At 39.2% G+C, this 20,990-nt stretch overlaps 1 protein-coding gene across 2 annotated transcripts in view; it reads left to right on the plus strand.

The window, feature by feature from the left end:
• The window catches only part of dync2h1 (dynein cytoplasmic 2 heavy chain 1), a 546,351-nt gene that overhangs the window by 142,962 nt on the left and 382,399 nt on the right, over nt 1-20,990 (plus strand). For both annotated transcript variants that reach the window (XM_080197215.1, XM_080197216.1), the window contains exons 41-46: nt 780-909; nt 5,883-6,038; nt 8,821-9,080; nt 16,916-17,162; nt 19,106-19,257; nt 20,698-20,842. In XM_080197215.1, coding sequence (XP_080053341.1) covers nt 780-909; nt 5,883-6,038; nt 8,821-9,080; nt 16,916-17,162; nt 19,106-19,257; nt 20,698-20,842 — 1,090 coding nt within the window. The remainder of the gene's footprint in view (nt 1-779; nt 910-5,882; nt 6,039-8,820; nt 9,081-16,915; nt 17,163-19,105; nt 19,258-20,697; nt 20,843-20,990) is intronic.

A 20,990-nucleotide genomic window follows, 5' to 3' on the forward strand; every position in this document is an offset into this window, starting at 1 on the left:
TGGAATTATTGCCAGACTATTTAGAAACTCAGCTATATTCTGGGGACCCAGGTTTGAATCCCATCACAGCAGCTGGTTGAATTAGAATTCAATTAAAAAGATCTGAAATTAGGAATCCACTGATGACCATGAAACTATTGTCAATTGTCAGAAAAACACATCTAGTTCCCTAATTTTTGGGCGGCATGGTGACACAGTGGTTAGCACTACTGCCTCACAGCACCAGGGTCCCAGGTTCAATTCCGGCCTTGGGTCTACTGTCTGTGTGGCATTTGCACATTCTCCCGCTGTCTGCATGGCATTCTTTTTTGCCATAACAATTCTGTGATGCTGTGAGAAGAAATATTATAGAAACTTGAAACATAATGGAAATCTTCCCTGCAGCCACAAAACCATTTAATAAACAACATTTCTATGACTAGAATTTGAATATTTTCTAGAGTTGAAATGAAGTGTGCCACCAGTCAATTAACCTATGACAGTATCAAAAGGCAGTTGTTTCCCTTTGCTCCACAAACTAGAGGAGAAACAAGCTGTTAGTGCACCATTTTTAGTTTTCCACACTTGCCTGTTTAAAAACCTCCTGCCTATTTTTGTTTAACTGAACATATAATTGACCATGTCACAGAGAGATGCAAAAATTTTTAACGTTATTTTCTGGATTTCATCAAAATTTAGATGAGAAATGTTAACATGATGGAAAAATAAAATAATAATAAAGGATTTTTTTTTAAAAAAATCACAAAACCTGCACTTGTTTCTGATCCTTTGCATTATAGTGATGAGGATACAGATGTAAATTCTCTGGTGAAATCTTGGCTACGAAACCAGGTAGATGAATGCCGGAGCAATCTAGAAAGCTGGATTGGAGATTATTTTGAGAAGTGTTTGAACTGGGTTTTGAAGCAGGTGAGTGACCTTTAGAAATTCTCATGTACAAAACAGCTAAACCACAAAGTATGTATTTTTAATTATTTATTTTTGTGAAGTGCAACTCCTAAATCTTTTACAATATTGCATTCCTATCCTTGAGTGCAATTAGAGTGAATTGCTGAGTAGGTGCTGTAAAGCTTTCCTATCACGTAAGGAAATTTTGGAGTCTTAAATATTTTAGGGTTAGCCTTGCAGTTTGAATGGATTAGCAAAAGCTAGTGGCTGTACAATTTAAGACGAGCTGAAGCTTACTGAGGGTCTGAGATGGGAGAATCAGTGGAATGGTTGTCTGGAAGTGAAAAGGTTATTGTGATGGAATCTGGTTTCAAAGCTCATGCTTTTTGAGTTAGACGGTAATTGAAAAGAGAAACTGAAAAAGTTTAGACTGAAACTGAAATTGGAAACCACGACTTCTGAGGTTGAAACTAAATAAAGCACCACAACAGCTCAGATGATGATTCCACTGGTGCAGTAGAGGCCGACTGGAGAATACTAAGCTGAGAAAAGGCATATGTACGGTGTGGAAGCTGTTTCTCTTGCTTGAAGAATTTACACCATTTGGAATGTCATAAGCAAATTTGAGGAAGTTTTTCTGATGTGTGCCATTTTTGGTTCAAACTGTGCCCATGGAACTCAGTGGTTGTGCACTGCTTTTACTTGGGGATCAGGCTAAATTCAAGAAAAAGAACTGAAATTCTTCATGAGAAGAAGTAATTTTGAAGGATTTTCTGACTGAGGTCGAAGACATATATGCGGAATGGACTACCAAGCCAATTCATAAGATCTGTCTTTGCTGTATCTCCAATTTAATCTATAATTTATAATTGACCACAATATACCTGTTCATACATGTTTAATTTGTGTTGACTGTAGGTTTCAGAGTATAAGATACTCATCCAAGATAGTATTTAGTGTTTGCTTTGTTTGACTCTTGTACAGTAACAATTATTTTGTTTTAAACTTTGGGACGTTGTGGCTTCATTCTTTCAACAGATAACTGGGATTTTGGATTTCTTCTTTCCTTAAACCCAGTTATTGTATGAATTTCATTTAACTCTTCTAAGTTATCAGACATTTTCAAACAATATTTTCCTATCTTACACTGGGGGAGGTAAAAATATAAAGATACATTTGCTGGGCAGCGTACTGAGTCATGTATTCTCATGACAAGCAACTTTATGCTATGGCATGAATACACAGATGAACAGGACCAACTTTGTGCCTTCAGATGGTTTTGCTGGTGGAAAGAAAGACACTGAAAGTTGTAAGATTACGTTGCTGTTGGGTCTTGAAATATGTCACCTCTATCTTCAGACTTTTACCAATTGTTGTGGATTCACACATTGAAAGTTAATGAAACTCGCAATGTAAATGTGCCTACAGTCTAGGCCAGTTTAGTTTTACCAATTCTTTTCAGAACTTTGGGATGTATGGGACTGGAAAAGATCATTGTGGTGGCCCCAATTGTTTCTAGAATTCAAAAACTGAACACATTGTTCGTTACTTACTTACCTTAATATGCATTACATGAACTTGCACTAGTCTTGAACTTGCATGTGGATGGCCTGACGAGAGAAGGGGCAAAACTTGACCTAGTATGAGGGGACATAGCCTTAAATTGAGGGGTGATAGATATAGGACAGATGTCGGAGGTAGGTTCTTTACTCAGAGAGTAGTAAGAGACTGGAATGCCCTGCCTGCAACAGTATTGGATTCGCCAACAATAAGGGCATTTAAATGGTCATTGGATAAACGTATGGATGATATTGGAATAGTGTAGGTTAGATGGGCTTTAGATTGGTTTCACAGGTCGATGCAACATCGAGGGTCGAAGGGCCTGTACTGCCTTTAATGTTCTATGTTCTATGATCTATGTTCCTCATGGGGAAAAAAGGAAGGGCATATGACAGAAGTGTTAGTGAGGAATCACTTTGGGACCAGTGACCATATTTTCATTAGTTTTGCCATAATTATGGAGAATTATAGATCAGGCCCAGAAGTTAAAATTCTAAATGGGGCAAGGCCAATTTTGATAGTGTTAGATAGGAACTTTCAGAAGTTGATTGGGAGAGATATGTAGGCAGGCAAAGGGATGGCTGGTAAGTGGGATGCTTTCAAAAGTGTGTTAACCAGGGTTCAGCATAAGCAAATTCCTTGTATCGTTAAGGGCAAGGCTGGGAGAACCCTGGATGTTTTGGGATATTGAGACTCTGGTCAAAAAGAAGAATGCGGCATATAATATGCATAGGCAGCTGGGATCAAGTGGATCCGTTGAAGAGTTTAGAGGGTGTCAGTAGAGTTAAGTGAAAAATCAGGAGGGCAAAAGGGGACTTGAGATTGCTTTGGCAGATAAGGTAAAAGGGAACTGAAAGAGCTTCTACAAATACATAAAGAACAAAAGTGTAAGTAGGGAGAGAACGGGGCCTCTTAAGCATCAAGATCATCTATGTGCGAAGCCAAAAGAGATGGGTGAGATCCGAAATGAATATTTCTCATGTTGAGAAAGGTATGGATGTTAGGGAACTTGGGGAAATAAATGGTGTTGGCTTGACGAGTGTACATTTACCAGACAAGGAGGTGTAGGAGTGCATCAAGATAGATAAATCCCTGGGACGTTATGAAGTGTATCCCAGGAAGTTGTGGGAGGCTAGGGTGGAAATTGCAATCCCCTAACAGAGATATTTGAATCATCAACAATCACAGGTGAGGTGCCAGATGATTGGAGGGTGACAAATATATTTATTTAAGAAGGGCTGCAGGGAAAAACCTGGGCATGACAGGTCGGTGAGCTTGACATTTATAGTGGGTAAGTTTTTAGAAGGCATTCCGAGAGACAGGATCTATAGGCATTTAGGGAGACAAGGACTAATTAGGGACAGTCAGCATGTGTTTATGAGTGGAAGATCATATCTCACAAAATTGATTGAGTTTTTTGAAAGGGTAATCAAGAAGGTAGTTGAGGGAAGTGCAGTCAATGTTGTCCATATGGATTTTAGCAAGGCCTTTGATAAGGTACTGTGTGATAGGTTGTTGCATAAGGTTAAATCTCATAGGATCCAGGATGAGGTAGCCAATTGGATACAAAATTGGCTTGATGACAGAAGACCGAGGGATGTTGTGGAGGGTTGTTTTTCAAACTGAAGGCATGTGACCGATGGTATGCCTTAGGGACTGGTGCTGGGCCCACTGTTATTTGTTATTTATATTAATGATCTGGATGAGAATTTAGGAGGCAAGGTTAGTAAATTTGTAGATAACACCAAGATTGTTGGCATAATGGACAGTGAAGAAGATTATTTAGGATTGCAACGGGATCTTGATCTATTGGGCCAGTGGGCAGATGAATGGCAGATGGAGTTTAATTTAGATAAATGTGAGGTGATGCATTTTGGTAGATTGAACCAGGGCAGGACTTAGTCAGTTAATGATAGGGAGTTGGGGAGAGTTATAGAACAAAGGGATCTTGAAAGTGGAGTCACAGTTGGATAAGGTGGTGAAGGCGGCATTTGGGATGCTTGGTTTCATTGGTCAGAACATTGAATACAGGAGTTGGGGACGTCTTATTGAAATTACACAAGAAATTGGTGAGGACACACTTGAAATACTGTGTAAGGTTCTGGTCACCCTATTATAGAAAGGATATTATTAAATTAGAAAGAGTGCAGAAAAGATTTACTACGATGCCAACAGAACTTGATGGTTAGGCTGACTATACTGGGACTTTTTTCCCTGGAGCGTAAAAGGCTTAGGGGTAATCTTATAGATTTGTATAGGTCTGTAAAATGATGATGGACGTAGATAAGGTAGATAGTCAATATCTTTTCCCAAAGGGAGGGGAATGTAAAACTAGAAGGCACAGGTTTAAGGTGAGAGGGGAGAGATACAAAAGTATCCAGAGGGGCAATTTTTACACTCACAGGGTGGTGAGTGCCTGGAACAAGCTGCTAGAGGTAGTAGTACAGGTGGGTACAATTTTGTATTTTAAAGAGCATTTAGACAGTTACGTTGGTAAGATTGGTATGGAGGGATATGGGCCAAACGTCGGCAATTGGGCCTAGCTTAATGGTAAAAACTGGACACTTTGGACAAGTTAGGCCAAAAGGATTGTTTCCATGTGGTAAACCTCTATGACGCTACAGGCCTAATCAATATTAAAGGTTAACCACCAGTAAAAATATACACAATTTCAAAATTGTTTTGAACAATTACTTGCTGGGTATTCTGTCACCCAGAGTTCAGCTTTATTTCTGCATTTTGGGAGATAAATTATTATTTTTATTCATTTATGGGATGTGGGCATCGCTGGCTGGGCTAATATTTATTGCCATACCTAATTGCCTTTGAGAAGGTGGTGGTAAGCTGCCTTTTTGAATCGCTGCTGTCAATGTGGTGTTAGTACATCAGAGCTTTTAGGGTGGGAGTTCTCGGATTTTGGCTTAGCGACACTGATATGCTTAGTATTAGTTATAAAGATGAGAAATAATTTTCACCTTAGAACTAAACTCGAAATAACATCCCTATTCTCTAGTAGTAATAAAGTTCATTTGTGACAGCTTTCTGCTTTCATGCTTGCACTTTTTAACCTTTCTTAATTTTGTGTAAGAACACAGGAAGTAGAACCAATGAACAAATAACTGCTGTTCAATTAAATAAAACCAGATCAAACACCATCCAGAAACTTTTTCTCATGCCTTTTATTTCTATCTTATCTGGTACGTTTGTAAAATAGCACCAAGATTCAATGGAAGCATGGAAAATTTGGTAAATTCTGTAGACTTTTGAACAAAGTATTCAAGTGTTGTTTATTATTATTGAAGTCGTTCAAATATATCATTGACCTGAATTCATAACTTCAACACAGCCTAATAAATAAAGAGCAAACATTAGAATTTAAGCTGAGAATAATTGATTTTTCAAAATAAATCAAAACTCACTTTTTGCCTTTTCAGAATGATTTTGTAGTAGAAACTAGTCTTGTTGGAACAGTTTTGAATGGTTTGTCTCACCTTCATGGTTGTATGGATCGTGGACAGTTCATAATTAGCCTAATTAGAGGTCTTGGTGGTAATCTTAACATGAAATCACGACAAGAATTTTCTAAAGAGGTATGTAACATCATTATCTTCTAAACTATGCTGTATATGAAAGATTTTTTTTTGATGGGTTGTGGGTTTCACTGGGTAAACCAGCATTTATTGTACCTCCCTAATTGCCCTTGAGGAGATGGTGAAATACATCATATAATAACTTACAAAACAGCAAGATTTGCTTTCACATTTTTGTAATTTGTGAAGTAAATCTTGGTTATGCCTTGAGTACAATCTCTTAATCAGCTTAGTGCTTCCGATTACCTTCTTTATTGAGACCTAGTAGCCTTCTTGGTAATCTATTGATTTCTCTCAATTTCACAAATTAGCATCGACTAGCAAACGTTATGATTAAATGAATATAGCCACATAGATAGAGAAATGGTTGGGACAAAATTTACAAGGGTTGGGTAAGAAGGAAGCAAGAAATGTAAATATAATGAATGGTGTTTCACATGTGTTTAGTTTTATTTATTTGATCTTATTTATTTTGTACATTAACCATAAAGATGGACAGAACAATGTCAAAATTTGATACCAGATGGGGGAATCTGGCAAAATGTGACTTAAGATTTTGAAGGACTGCAGGTGGCTGTCAGCTAGCAGGAAGTGCAGCTAGCTGGCAGATATTGTTTAATGTAGTAAAACATGAAATACATTATGGGGTTGAGAATAGTGCAAATAAATACTCCTTAAATGGTAAGATTTTAAATGTAATAAAGGAACAAGGGACTTTGGTCTGCATGTATATGGGTAATTAAAAGTGGCAAAAAAAAGTAACTCAGAAAGAAAGTGGATATGGTGAAACTCCCCACTTGTAGTTGGGTTCAGAGCAAATGGGTATAAATATAGAATAGCCACTGACAGATCAAATGGGGAGGGTGGGGAAGATGAGAAGAGATAATTCGAGTAGTAACATATGAAATACGCGGTTAAATTCAAGAAAGTTAGCTGGTGAAGGATAGTACTGGAGCCAGCTTTTACTCAATCTAACATTTATATAGAGTGAAACATTACAAGCAAACACCTCATAACTCAGCCCCGAGTTTCTGATTGTCTCTTTATCTCTGCTCAAGGAAAATCCCAATTAATGTGTTCCAGCTGCATATAATTAAACTAAATTGATATAAAATGAACAGATTCCTTTCTTTCTCTTTAAATAAAATTAGAGTTAGTATGCACAACAAGAATTTCAAAACAAATCAAATAAACACCATTCCATATTCTGTACAAAACATTACCTTGTGGGTCATCCCTCATCTAGGACTGCTGATAATTTATTCATGGAAACATTCTTTTTTGTAAGATAATAAAACAGTTGGCGACTTGCATCCATCTGATTAATTTTAGAATTCTTTTCACTTGAGCATTTGTTGCAAACCAGCAAGATTATCCTTATTTGACACGTTTTGCAGAGTACACATTAACGAAAAATGAACAATTATCTGCCTAACATTCAATGGAAATACTATCTTCAGTACATCCTTTGTACAGAATCTCATTCATAATATTTGACAAAATAGAATCACACATACATTATTTTCAGAAGAACTGATGATTCAGCAGCTAAAGTACTTTTAACATTTTATTTTGTTTGCCATATCCAATATTTTATCCTAGGCATTTGTATTCATCCAGTACTGAATGTTGAAGAAGTGGCCTGGCAATTTAGAGACAGTGGATGAATCAAGAGAAATTGTGGCATGATAGAAATTTATGTTGTACATATAGAAACTAACATTATATTTTTGCAATATTGTCAGCAAGAAATAGCATTTGGATGGGAAATCGGAGGGACCAACAGTCGGTCAATGGGAGACATTAGAGATCACAGTGCGGGAGCAAGAAGAAAAGCCATTACAATTGATTCTTTGCCTACAATTAGGTAGATAAGAATGGAACTAGGGGAGCATGTCCTACCCAATTAGATGACAGTGGAGGTACATGGAAGGAAGAAGATGTAATCAACCGTGCCAGAGGCTGCAAACAGTTTGAGATGATAAGGAGGAATAGTTCACCTTTGTCACAGTCATGTCGGATATTGTTTGTGATTTTAGTAAGAACTGTTTTGGTACTGTGGCAGGGTAGAAACCTGACTACAGGAATTCAGTCATGGTTTTCTGGATAAAATGGGTATGAATTTGTGTAGCAATAGCATGTTCAAGGTCTTTGAAGGGGAAAGGGATGTTGGAGGTGGTATGGTAGTTTACAAGTAGTTATGGGCAGGGTGCCAGTTGCTGTGAAGATTTCCATGGCTTTAAATTTCTACTATAGTGGGTCCTTCCAGTTCGGAGCAGGATGACGTTCACAACATTTCACAGTTCATCGTCCATTGCTGCTTTAAGGAAGTTACACATGGCTGGTCCATTCAGTTGGTTAAGGATAGAACTGGAGCCAATCTTTATGAACTTCTAGTAAACATTTATTTATACTTTACAGGCATATACCCTAAATCAACAGCAATTCAAGAAGACATTTTCTATTCCGTATCTATGATTATGTGGTATCCTCAGTTATGATATTGCCCTTTTGACAAAGACATTACAAATTGGCAGGGAAAAAAAAGTGCATTTAAAGTTAAGAAATCTCGCTTAAATATCTTTGGATCAGCTGCTAATCTAATAAATTCCTAATTCTTTTTTTTCAAATAGACAATCAAGTGATTCATTGTTCATTCATACAATCCATCAATGCTATTATATTCATATCTCAAATAAAAGCTGAAATGTTGAAAAGATGTTCATTTGTGAAATAGGTTTTCTCTCATGCTTTCAAAAATGTTAACTTAATTTTAACTCAGGTTTTAAACTGGGCAAGAGAATCACCACCAGATCCACGGCAGACTCTCGATACATATTATGACCAACAGAGTGGGCGACTCATGGCATACCAGATGGAGAAACCAGAGAATCTGACTGCTGATGATTTCAGTAATCCTCAGAAACTTCCTGTCGTACGAACTCCTGACATGCAAAGAGGGTTAGATTATTTTAAACCCTGGTTAAGTTCTAACAGCAAACAGCCATTTGTACTAGTAGGACCCGAAGGGTGTGGAAAAGGGTAAGATTTTGCTTTCAGAAATTATGCATCTTAACTGTATGATAATCTTTTGATGGTTTGAAGATAACCGTAGTATTGTGTTGTGAATTATTCTGTGAATCGTTTAAAGCAACAATTGATAATGCGGGGCAGGGTTTTGTTGATTGAATGGGGATGGGAACTGAGGCAGATGGATGTGTAATTTTCTGACTCTTGCCATTGTGCCAGCTTCCCAATGCCCTTTTGGACAGTCAATGACTTTTATAATCAGAGGGAAGACAAGACCTGGCAAACTGCCCAATTCTGAACAATCACCAATTGAACTGGTTAATGAATTTGTTAACTTATTAAGGGCTAGCCTGTAATTTTTGTGGAAACACATGCAATTCACGCTGAATCTGGGATGGGCAAATAGAGGGAAGTGGCAATGCAGCACAGTGCCAGTCATGGCCATGGCTTTCGATTAGTTGGGCTTGTCAAATGTCAGGGAATCACTGCAGGAGACTGCCAATTTAAATAGATTGTAACTAAGTTTTGTGCCCTTGTTGAGGAAGACTTCATATCTCTCAATACTGATCGCTGTATCCTTCCACTGGCTATGAAAGTCAATTCAGCCTTGAATTTCATCATCTCTAGTTTGTTCCAAGGACCAGCCATGGGCCTTGATTGGGCCTCTCAAGTAGGAGCATATTATTGCATTTTGTAGGCCACTGATGCTCTATTTTTAAAATTAATGTTGTGCATAAAGGCCTTCATTGGCATGAATGGCAGTGGGATTTACCTTCATTATTGACTCCACAGGTTCTGGGCATTATTAATTGCATTCACATGGCCAGAAAGGCACTGAATAACTGATTAGTGAGATCCATCAGCAATAGAGTTTCCATTCCCTTAATGTTGAGCTGGTCTGCAATCATAAGAACATAAGGACATAAGAAATAGGAGCAGGAGTAGGCCATCTTGCCCTTCGAGCCTGCCCCGCCATTCAATAAGATCATGGCTGATCTGTTGTGGCTCAGTTCCACTTTCCCGCCCTCTCCCCATAACCCTAAATCCCCTCTCTTATCAAAAACCCATCAACCCGCGTCTTAAAAATATTTAGCGAGGCAGCCTCCACCACTTCAACGGGCAGAGAATTCCAGAGATTCACCACCCTTTGAGTGAAGAAGTTCCTCCTCAACTCCGTTCTAAACCGCCCCCCCTTTATCTTGAGGCTGTGCCCCCTAGTCCTACTGTCTTTTTTGAGCGGGAAGAGTCTCTCCACCTCTATCCTATCCATCCCATTCATCATCTTATACATCTCAATGAGATCTCCCCTCATTCTTCTAAACTCTAACGAGTACAAGCCTAGTTTATTCAGCCTCTCCTCATAGCTCAACCCCCTCAACTCTGGTATCAGCCTAGTAAACCTCCTCTGCACTCCCTCCAAGGCCAAAATATCTTTGCGCAGGTGCGGCGCCCAAAACTGCACACAGTACTCCAGCTGCATCACAACAAGTGCTTTATGTATATTTGTGTTCCCAATTTTGGCAGCTCCCTCAGTGCCCACGTCCTACATGCCACCAACAAAATTGTGTATGGTGTCGAGCGAGCAAGGGATGCACCTTGAAGAGTTGGCCACTCACCCCTTTATATGATTCAGGTGGAGGCATAGAAGACTACAACTGCTCGTTGGCAGTTGGTGACTAGTGGAGTGCCGCAGGGATCGGTGCTGGGGCCGCAACTGTTTACCATTTACATAAACGATCTGGAGGAGGGGGCTGACTGCAGGGTAATGAAATTTGCTGATGACATGAAGATGAGTGGAAAAGCAAATTGCGTGGAAGGCGCAGAAAGTCTGCAGAGTGGTCTGGATAGGCTGTGAGTGGGCGAGGACCTGGCAGATGGAGTATAATGTTAGCAAATGTGAGGTTATCCACTTTGGTAGAAATAATAGTAGGAGGGAATATTATTTAAAGGGTGAAAAGCTGCAGCATGCTACGGTGCAGAGGGACCTGGGGGTCCTTGTGCACGAATCGCAAAAACCCAGTCTGCAGGTGCAGATCAAGAAGGAAATTGGAATGTTGGCCTTCATAGTGAGGGGGATAGAATATAAAAGCAAGGAGGGCTTGCTGCAACTGTACAGGGCACTGGTGAGGCCGCAACTGGAGTACTGTGTGCAGTTTTGGTCGCCGCATTTGCGAAAGGATATATTGGCCTTGGAGGGAGTGCAGAGAAGGTTCACTAGGCTGATACCAGAGATGAGGGGGCTAGCCTATGAGGAGAGATTGAATAGACTGGGTCTGTACTCGTTGGAGTTTAGAAGGCTGAGGGGGGGTCGGTGCTGGGGCCTCAGCTATTTACCATTTATATAGATGATCTGGAGGAGGGAGCCGAGTCGAAATTTGCTGATGACACCAAGATTGGTGGAACGGCAAATTGCGCGGAGGGTGTGGAGAGTCTGCAGAAGGATCTAGATAGGCTGGGTGAATGGGCCAGGAACTGGCAAATGGAATTTAATGTTGGCAAGTGCGAGGTGGTCCACTTTGGTAGGAATAAAGGTAGGAAGGACTATTACTTACGTGGCGAAAAACTGCAGCAGGCGACGGTGCAGAGGGACCTCGGGGTCCTTGTGCATGAGTCGCAAAAACCCAGCCTACAGGTGCAGCAGGTGGTCAGGAAGGCGAATGGGATGCTGGCCTTCATAGCGAGGGGCATTGAATATAAAAGTAGGGAGGTGTTGCTGCGGCTGTATAGGGCATTGGTGAGGCCGCAGCTGGAGTACTGTGTGCAGTTTTGGTCGCCGCACTTACGCAAGGATATTTTGGCCTTGGAGGGAGTGCAGAGGAGGTTTACTAGGCTGATACCGGAGTTGAGGGGATTGAGCTATGAGGAGAGGCTGAATAAACTAGGCTTGTACTCGTTAGAGTTTAGAAGAATGAGGGGAGATCTCATTGAGACGTATAAGATGATGAATGGGGTGGATAGGATAGAGGTGGAGAGACTCTTCCCGCTCAGAAAGGACAGTAGGACTAGGGGGCACAGCCTCAAGATAAAGGGAGGGGGGCGGTTTAGAACGGAGTTGAGGAGGAACTTCTTCACTCAAAGGGTGAAGAAGTTCAAATCTCTGGAATTCTCTGCCTGTTGAAGTGGTGGAGGCTACCTCGCTAAATATTTTTAAGATGCGGGTTGATGGGTTTTTGATAAGCGAGGGGATTAAGGGTTATGGGGAGAGGGAGGGAATGTGGAACTGAGCCACGACAGATCAGCCATGATCTTATTGAATGGCGGGGCAGGCTCGAAGGGCTAGATGACCTACTCCTGCTCCTATTTCTTATGTTCTTATGTGATGTTCTTATGATCTTATAGAGACAGATATGATAGTGAAGGGAATGGATAGGGTAAAGGTAGAGAGATTCTTCCCGCTTAGAAAGGATAGCAGAACTAGAGGGCACAGCCTCAAAATAAAGGGGGGGTGTGCAGTTTAGATCAGAGTTGAGGAGGAACTTCTTCACTCAAAGGGTGGTGAGTCTCTGGAATTCTCTGCCCATTGAAGTGGTGGAGGCTACCTCGCTGAATATATTAAAGTCACGGGTAGATAGGTTTCTGATAGACAAGGGAATTAAGGGTTATGGGAAGAAAGTGGGAAAGTGGAACTGATCCACTTCCATGATCTTGTTGAATGGTGGGGCAGGCTCGAAGGGCTAGATGGCCTACTCCTGCCCCTATTTCTTATGTTCTTATGAAGCTATTTGCTCACAGAGACCCCTATTGACCAGGCCATCATCCTTCTGGAGATGCAGTTCTGGTGCCTTGACCAGTCGATTGGCAATTTGCAGTACCCTCCTGCAAGGGCCTCGACATTATAGTGATCTGTTACATTCTCCGTTGCGTGGCCCTCCACTTTATTACAACTTTGGGCACTTATAATTATGTCCTAAACGTGGGATAAGTGAGTTCTTAAAGATTAAAATTAGGTTACATCAGAAGATTAACTAAAATATTTTGCAACCAAGTCTAGTGCTTTGGAGTTCTCAAACCACAATATGAATCCAACTTTGCTAATTGGCAATATCTGGCTGATGGAACAGTTAAACTTATTCTGTGGAGTTGCAACATGGGACTTTCATCACCAAAATGCAGACTGCTCTGTGATTTTTCTTCCTGCCACTAAATCACCTTCCCATCCAATTATTTTCTTCTTGTATTAATCCTTGTCAAAACTTCTATTATGTATTTATTGCTTCCATGCAATTAAAAGGAAAATAATGCATAAATGGTTTTATTTTTAAGTGTCCATGCTGTACGTTGACACATTTACACTGGCCTAACTGGCATTTGGAATTCCCACCGGCTAGCTGGTTGGCAATTTGAATTCACTGACCCCACAGTCTCAGTGAAAGTTGTGCCCAAAGGACACACTAGCCAGAGAATCGGATGCTATGTTTTGCTGACCAATTTCCAAGCCAACCTCTAAACATTGCTTCTCTTTGAAGCATCTAATTTAAAAAGCAACTGTGACCTGAGGTCCTCCCAATTTTACTTTTGTTGCAATACGCATAGGTTTTGTAAATGTATCTGTTAAATGAACAGAATTGGTATTTGGGGGGATATAAGTTAGCAAAGGGGGTTTTATGTCACTGATGGGACAGGAGCCTCTAGAATTTACAAATCTGAACTTGCTGGTCACCACTAATGTAGACTGTTTTTCATCTCCATATTTTAGTTCTTTGTAACTGACTTAGATTCCAATTGTAATTTTTAAAAAGAATTTCAGGAGATTTAGTTGGAAAATTAGCAACTTAGTTTATCTTGGTGATGTGTTAATCTTCTTTAGTTGTATAGTAATAAGTTGTGGACTGTTATCCTGAAACCATTTAATGTGTAAATATTCTTCTTTGTAGCTGTTAATTTTCTCATGAAATATATCTTGCCTGTGTCATTTGCACTTGCAAACAACATGCTTAAGAAAATATTGTTTCACCTTGATAATTGCTTTGTCCAAATTTTTAAGCAACACTTTTGTCTTCTGTCGATGCTGGTTACTTCTTGATATGAAAGGTTTCCTTTCAAATGCCTTTTATTCCTGCATATTTGTTTCATCAGATGTGTTGGTATGTGATATTTATATCCGCAAAAAGAATGGGTGGCTTTAAGCCACCTAAATATTAAGTTATCCAGTATCTGTAAGTGCAGCTGAATATAGTTTGTTATTGCTCTATTGGCACATTTATAATTGCTCTAAATTAAGCTCCAAATTTGAATCGTCTGTGATCCACTGTTTAATCAAGCCATCTTATGTATCATGCAGAGCAATTTTGTTGCTGCAAGTTTGCTTAATACAGCAGAGAAGCCAGCTAATGAGATGTTAAGCAACCCATTTGTTGACTCTGTATGGAGAGGCTGTATGATAATGTAGCTATTTGGCATATGGAGTTCAGCATAAATAAGTGAAGTTATGTATGTTGGGTTGAAGGGAACCCTGTACCTTTTGGAGAAGATTTATATTGCACCCTGGGCACATTCTGTAGTTTTGTTTTGGCAGAATCTTCATTCTGGCATTGAGTAGAGAAAATACAATTTAAAATCTGACTTCTGTGCCATCAAATTATGTTTTAGGAATCTAATGTATGAATGATAAACAGGCCTGTTTTTGTTGTGGTGTGTTAACTTGATTTTTAGTTTTGGTGATCTCGAAATGACTTCCTAAAGCCATGAGACAGAACTTTCCGGTCTTGTCATGGCAGCCTCTGCTGCGGGAGATTCAGAGGCCCAGGCAAAGGTCCAGTGACTTCCAGCGGCACTGGACAATTCCGGCAGCGGGCGTAGCTGGAAAGCCCCACACCAGGGCATTTACTGCGGGTGCAAAAAGTGACATGGGCATAAAATCCTGTGAGACGCCAAAGTGAGAGTCTTGCTGGCTAAATCCTGCTGCATGATCATCCTCAGCTTCCACCATTGATGTAACGAGGTTCCTATCCCACCCTGGGATTTGTAGAAAGTACTTTCTCATGCTGTACTTTGTACAAAATGCTTTTTATTGTGATTAATGTTAATTTGCTAGTTTTCTGTTGTTAATCTGCATAGCCTTTCTAAACTCCCTTTTGGTAGTTTTTCTGTACTCTTTATATTTGCCTAGACTTTCTTTTTATTAGCTCCCCAAAAAGCATCGTATTCATTTCTTGAAAGATTCAGTTTGAGCTGAACCTAACCTTTCCTTTTGCTCCTGGAATATTCTTGATTGCATATTTTCCATTTTTTAAAATATTTCCTGTTGCCTATCTGTAATTTAAGAGAAAGTTGATCCTCATTGCAATACAATTTACCCTTTTTCCCAGTAGAATATATTTTCGCTTATAAACATTCTAATTCCAAACCTTATTGAGTGAAAATTGTATTTGTGAGCTTCTGCTTTTTGTATTATTTGATAATGAATAATATAACATATTTAGTTCTATATATGTATGTATATCCCCATAATATATGTGAGGGTGTTGTGGTGGACATGCATTTTCAAAAAAAAATTCAATAAAGTGCCGCATAACAGACTTAATAGCAAAATTGATGCCCCTGGGTCAAGAGGGGAAGTGACAGAAGAAGGCAAAGCCATCTGGGTGACAGGAAACAAAGAGCAGTGGTGAGCAGTAGTTCTTCAAACTGGAGAAAGTTGCGCAGTGGGGTTCCTTGATGGATGGTACTCGGCCCACTGCTTTTATCGATTTATATTGACAAATTAGACTTGGATGTACAAGTTAAAATTTACAGATAATATAAAACTTGGAAGTATTATGAACTGTAAGGAGGACAGTGATAAACCTCAAGAGGACATAGGCTGGTTGAATGGGCAGATGCAAGGCAGATAAAATTTAATGCAGATAAATGTGAAGTGATTCATCATATTTGAAGCACACAGATAGGTATTATAAACTAAAGGGTAGAATTCTAAAGGGGTTCAGGGACAGAGAGGCTGAGGGAAATGTGTACACAAATTGTTGAAGGTAGCAGGGCAGTTTGAGAATGTGATTAGAAAGGCAACCTGGGCTTTATAAATAAAAATATGGAGAACACTAGAAAGGAAATTAGCATCCACCTTTCTAATGCTCTAGTTTAGCCTCAGCTGGAATAGTTAGTCCAATTTGGGCACCACACCTGAGGAAGGGTGTGTTGGCTTTACAGAAAAAAATTATATGATAATTTTAGAAGAAGCAATTTCAGTTATGTGGAAAAGTTGTTTGTGTTTATGTGTTTGGAAACGTTGAGGTTCTTTTACTTACAGAAGATTGAGAGATTTGATAGAGGCATTGAAAATCACAAGTCGGATGAGAAAATTCTTTTCATTGATAGAAGGTTGGAGAACAAGAGAACAAAGACCTGAAGTGATTAAGAAATGAATCAAAGGCAGCATGAGGAACAACTTTTTTATGCAGTGAATGGCTCTGATCTAGAATGCACTGTCGGAAAGGGGAATAGAGGCAAATTCAGTTCTAAGTTTCAAGATAGAATTTAAGGGAAAACACTTGTAGAGGAGCGTTGAGAAAGGGAAACAGGCTAAAATGCTCTTGGAGATAGTCAACCTAGTCTAGATGGGCTGAATTGTCTCCTGTGCTATAACCATTCTGTGATTCTATGACTTCATATTTGGAACTTGAAAGTTGAAATCAACCTACTACTCCTCCTCCTCCTCCTCCTCTTCCTCCTCCCCCCCGCTGCCTCTTATCTATTCGTTGACTTCATTATTAGATGTATAGTTTGATTGTTTTGTTGAGGAAATCTTATAAGCTAAAGTTATTCCCTTGTTCCCATAAAAGGAAAATTCAATCAGAGAATGTAATCTATGTAGAATACCTTCTATTTTAATGATTATTTTTTATTTTCAGGATGCTTCTTCGTTATGCTTTCTCTCAGTTGAGATCCACTCAGATTGCAACAGTTCATTGCAGCGCACAGACCTCGCCTAGGCATATTCTGCAAAAGTTGAGCCAAACATGCATGGTTATAAGTTCTAACACTGGTCGTGTATACAGGCCAAAGGACTGTGAACATCTGGTGTTATATTTGAAAGACATTAACCTACCTAGACCAGACAGATGGGGAACCAGCAGCGTTATTGCATTTCTACAGCAGGTTAGGACATTGTTAAATCAATTTCTCATGTTTATTTGCTTCAAATGTTTTATATTTAATTTTTCCCAGCGTTATAGTATACTGTTTAAGTATGCTGCCATGTTAGCTTTCGTTCCTTTTATGGGCTTAAATAAACTTATTGCAGCTTCCTTTGAATCAGTAGGTTACCACAAATGTACAGGAAGTGCATGAAATCAGACTGATCAGCAGTGGTATTTTAATTGGTAGAAATCTTTCAAATAAAGGTTTTTCTTTTCAAGTCGTCTTACTGGCACGGTCACATTTACTCCGTTATTTTGTCCCCTCTCTTTAAACATCTTCTACATCCCAGGCTTGTTTGTTGCAGGAGAGCAACTGACATTCTGTTTACTTCAATGTTTTAATGAGTAGATAGGTAATGTTTTCAGGACTTCATAGAACCGTAGAAAAGTTATGGTACAGGAAGAGGCCATCCAGCTCCCTGTGACTGCGTCAGTTGAAATCACTAGCTACCCATTCTAATCTCACCTTCCAGCACCTGGTCCGTAGACTTGAAGGTTCCAGCACTTCAGGCGTAGATACTTCAGGTATCTTTTAATGGTTTAAGAGGTTATGCCTCAACTGCCAATCAGGGTATTGAATTCCAGACACCTATCACCCTCTGGATGAAATGTTTTGCCCCTGTAATCCTTCTACCAATCACCTGAAATCTGTGCTCCCTTGGAATTGACCTCTGTTCTAGGGGAAACAAGTCTTTCCTCTTTATTCTTTCTAGGCCCCTCATAATTTTGTACACCTCCGTTCTGAAGAAAGCAACCGCAGCTTACCCAGTCTTTACTCATAACTGCAGTTTTCAAGCCCTGGCAACATTCTTGTAAATCTTCTCTGTACTCTGTAATGAGCAATTATATCTTTCCTATAATGTAGTGTCTAGAACTGCATGTAAAATTCCAGCCTGAGTAGCATTTTATATATTTCCAGTATTACATCTATGCTTTAATAAACTGTACCTTGTCCAATAAAGGAAGACATTTTATTTGCCCTTTTTTTACCACCTTACCTACCTGTCCTACCATCTTCAGGTACCTGTGAACACGTGCTCCAAAGTCTCTCTGTTCCTCAACCCCTCTCAAAATCCTGCTGTTCATTGTGTATCCCCTTGTTTTGTTTGCCCTCCTAAAATACATAACATCACATTTCTCTGGATTGAATTCCATTTGCCAATTTTCTGCCCACTTAACCAATCTATTGATATCATTTGGGGGTCCTTAGCTATCTCTTCACTATTGACTACATGGCCGATTTCTGTGTCGTCTGCAATCGTATCTCTCAGGTTTAAGTCCGAGTCGTTAATATGCACCACAAACAGCAAGGGGTCCAATAGTGAGCACTGTGGAATACTACTGGTTACCATGGCAAAAACTTCTATCAATCATTACTTCTATTAATCTTTGGTCCTGTCACTGAATCAATTTTCGACCCAACTTGCCACATTCTCTAGCATCCCTGGGCTTTTACTTTTCTGACCAATCTGCCATATGGGACCTTGTGGGTTCAGCAGTGACATGGTATAATCAGCTGTTATGAGACATAGAATGCTGCCAGGTTACACTTAACTTATGATTTTCACTTCTTCCTGGATGGGAAAACAAGTTACCCAATCCCTTATCGTGACTTAATTTGGAAATTTGTCATTTGAAAAAATGCTGGGCATGGGACTGTATCCTGTCATATTATGCTGTGAGACAGCTACTTTTATTTGGAAACATTAAGACTATTGGAGTTTTCAGTAATTGAAAATTGAAATTCAGTATTTATGCTGAAGTGGTATTTATTATTTAATCAGCATATATCTATGTTACCAGTTGGGTGTGATTGTACTAAATTATCTTGTTTGTCGCTGAAAACCTGGTTCAAATGATGCATATGTTTCTAACATGTTTGTGTTTTAAAAAAATCCAAAGGCATTGACATACCATGGCTTTTATGATGAAAATTTGGAATGGGTTGGACTAGAAAATATTCAAATCGTGGCTTCAATGTCAGTAGGCGGTGCTATGGGACGACACACCCTAACAACAAGATTTACATCCATTGTGAGAATCTGTACGATAAAGTACGTAGCATAAATGGCCATTTATTCTTCCATAAATATATATAACCTATTTTTCAATAAATTACAGTTATGCATTAATATTAAAGGAATAGAGTTCCTGTAAAACAATTAAATTAAAAGTAAAATTTTGCAGTCTTGAGCATGTTACTTTCAGAAGAATACAAGGATTTGTGTGATGTTTTTCAACATTGAGATTGCTATTTCATTGTATCTTTCTATGCAATTTATTATTTGCAATTTTTTTCTTCAGTCTGTTGCATTTTACAGTGATGCTGTTTGATTTAACTTGTTAGTCACGTTATAATTTCTCAGTCTATTGCATTCTACAGTGATACTGTTTGATTTAACTTGTTAGTCACTTTATAATTTCAACTTTACTATCAATTCAAACATGATGCTTAATCAGGGTACTTTGAATTCCACATCTGTCCTTGACCAATTTTCTTTAATTTCCTTCTGCACTACAGTTAGGTCAGCAATAAAGTTAGCAACAGGTCGCATTCGTCTAGTGCTTTTAGGATGTCCAAGACCTCTACAACATTTGAGATTTCTACATTCACATCCCCAGTTTTAATTGCCCCATTATTGATGGCCACACTTTGAGTTATCTAGGCCCTAAGCTCTGGAATTCCCTTCCTAAACTGTCGTGTCTTTTTATTTTTCTCATCTTTAAGATACTCCTTGAAATCTTTCTCTTTGACCATGCTTTTGATCATCAGTCCTGATAATGCCTTCTGATGCTCAGTATCAATTTTTTTCCCATAACACTTTGGTGAAGTGCCTTGGATCATTTTGCTATGTTAAAGGCACTATATAAATACAACAAAACAGAAAATGTTTGTTTCAGATTCCAGCACCTGACGTATTTTGCAAGGCCCAGATGGTGTCTGGTGAAGTGCTGCTGATCTTCCAAGTCTTGCTCCATTTCAAAGAAAGACACAAAAATAGCTCCCTTATGAAGTACAGAAACTAGACTGAAGCCTGATAAGACAGCAGAACTTTTGATCTGGAAGCTGGTAGCACCGCTGCAATCTAAAGAAGAAAGGATAATCTGATTCAGTGAGTTGTAGCTGAGTTCCCCTTTTAAACTGCTTCGTGAGCTCCCCTACAGCAATCCTGCTTGACTGATCCGAGGCAAAGTGAAAAAAAGTCAATGGGAACAGGAATGATTTTGGTTTTGTAGGACATTGACCTTTTAATTTTGATTCCATTTGCCTTGTTTGGGTGCCTGATATGCAGCCACTAACGAGTATATTATAATGGTGGAGGTTTGGGAAAATTGCAAGTAGCCAGAGATGCAAATAAATTCTGCCTTCATTGTTCCTAATGGATGACATGAGGAGGAGGAAGGTGGGTCATTAAAATAGGTCCTACAGTTTTTATAAAAAATGAGTCCCTTATCACAGAGTTCAGGAAATGCAAGTATTTCTTTAATTTCAGCTATCCTGATAGAGAACAATTGCAGGCAATCTACAGTGCATATTTACAGCCTGTGCTGCACAGGAATCTAAAGAGCCACCCGATCTGGACGTGTCCCACAAGAATACACCAGCTGGCTGGTTCCCTGGTACAAGTCTATGAGCAAGTATGTTCCATTGAAATTGACTTTCTTAATGCTAAATTTCATGTGGCTTTTTATAATATTACACAGGATCTTTTTTGGAATTGTGTTTGTTTTCCAATATAACTTTTGGGGCAGATGGGAGCTGATCGATGATAGTGGTGTTATATAG

Source organism: Carcharhinus amblyrhynchos, chromosome 10, assembly GCF_965287045.1.
Source record: "Carcharhinus amblyrhynchos chromosome 10, sCarAmb.v2.hapA, whole genome shotgun sequence".
Classification (NCBI taxonomy): Eukaryota; Metazoa; Chordata; class Chondrichthyes; order Carcharhiniformes; family Carcharhinidae; genus Carcharhinus; species Carcharhinus amblyrhynchos.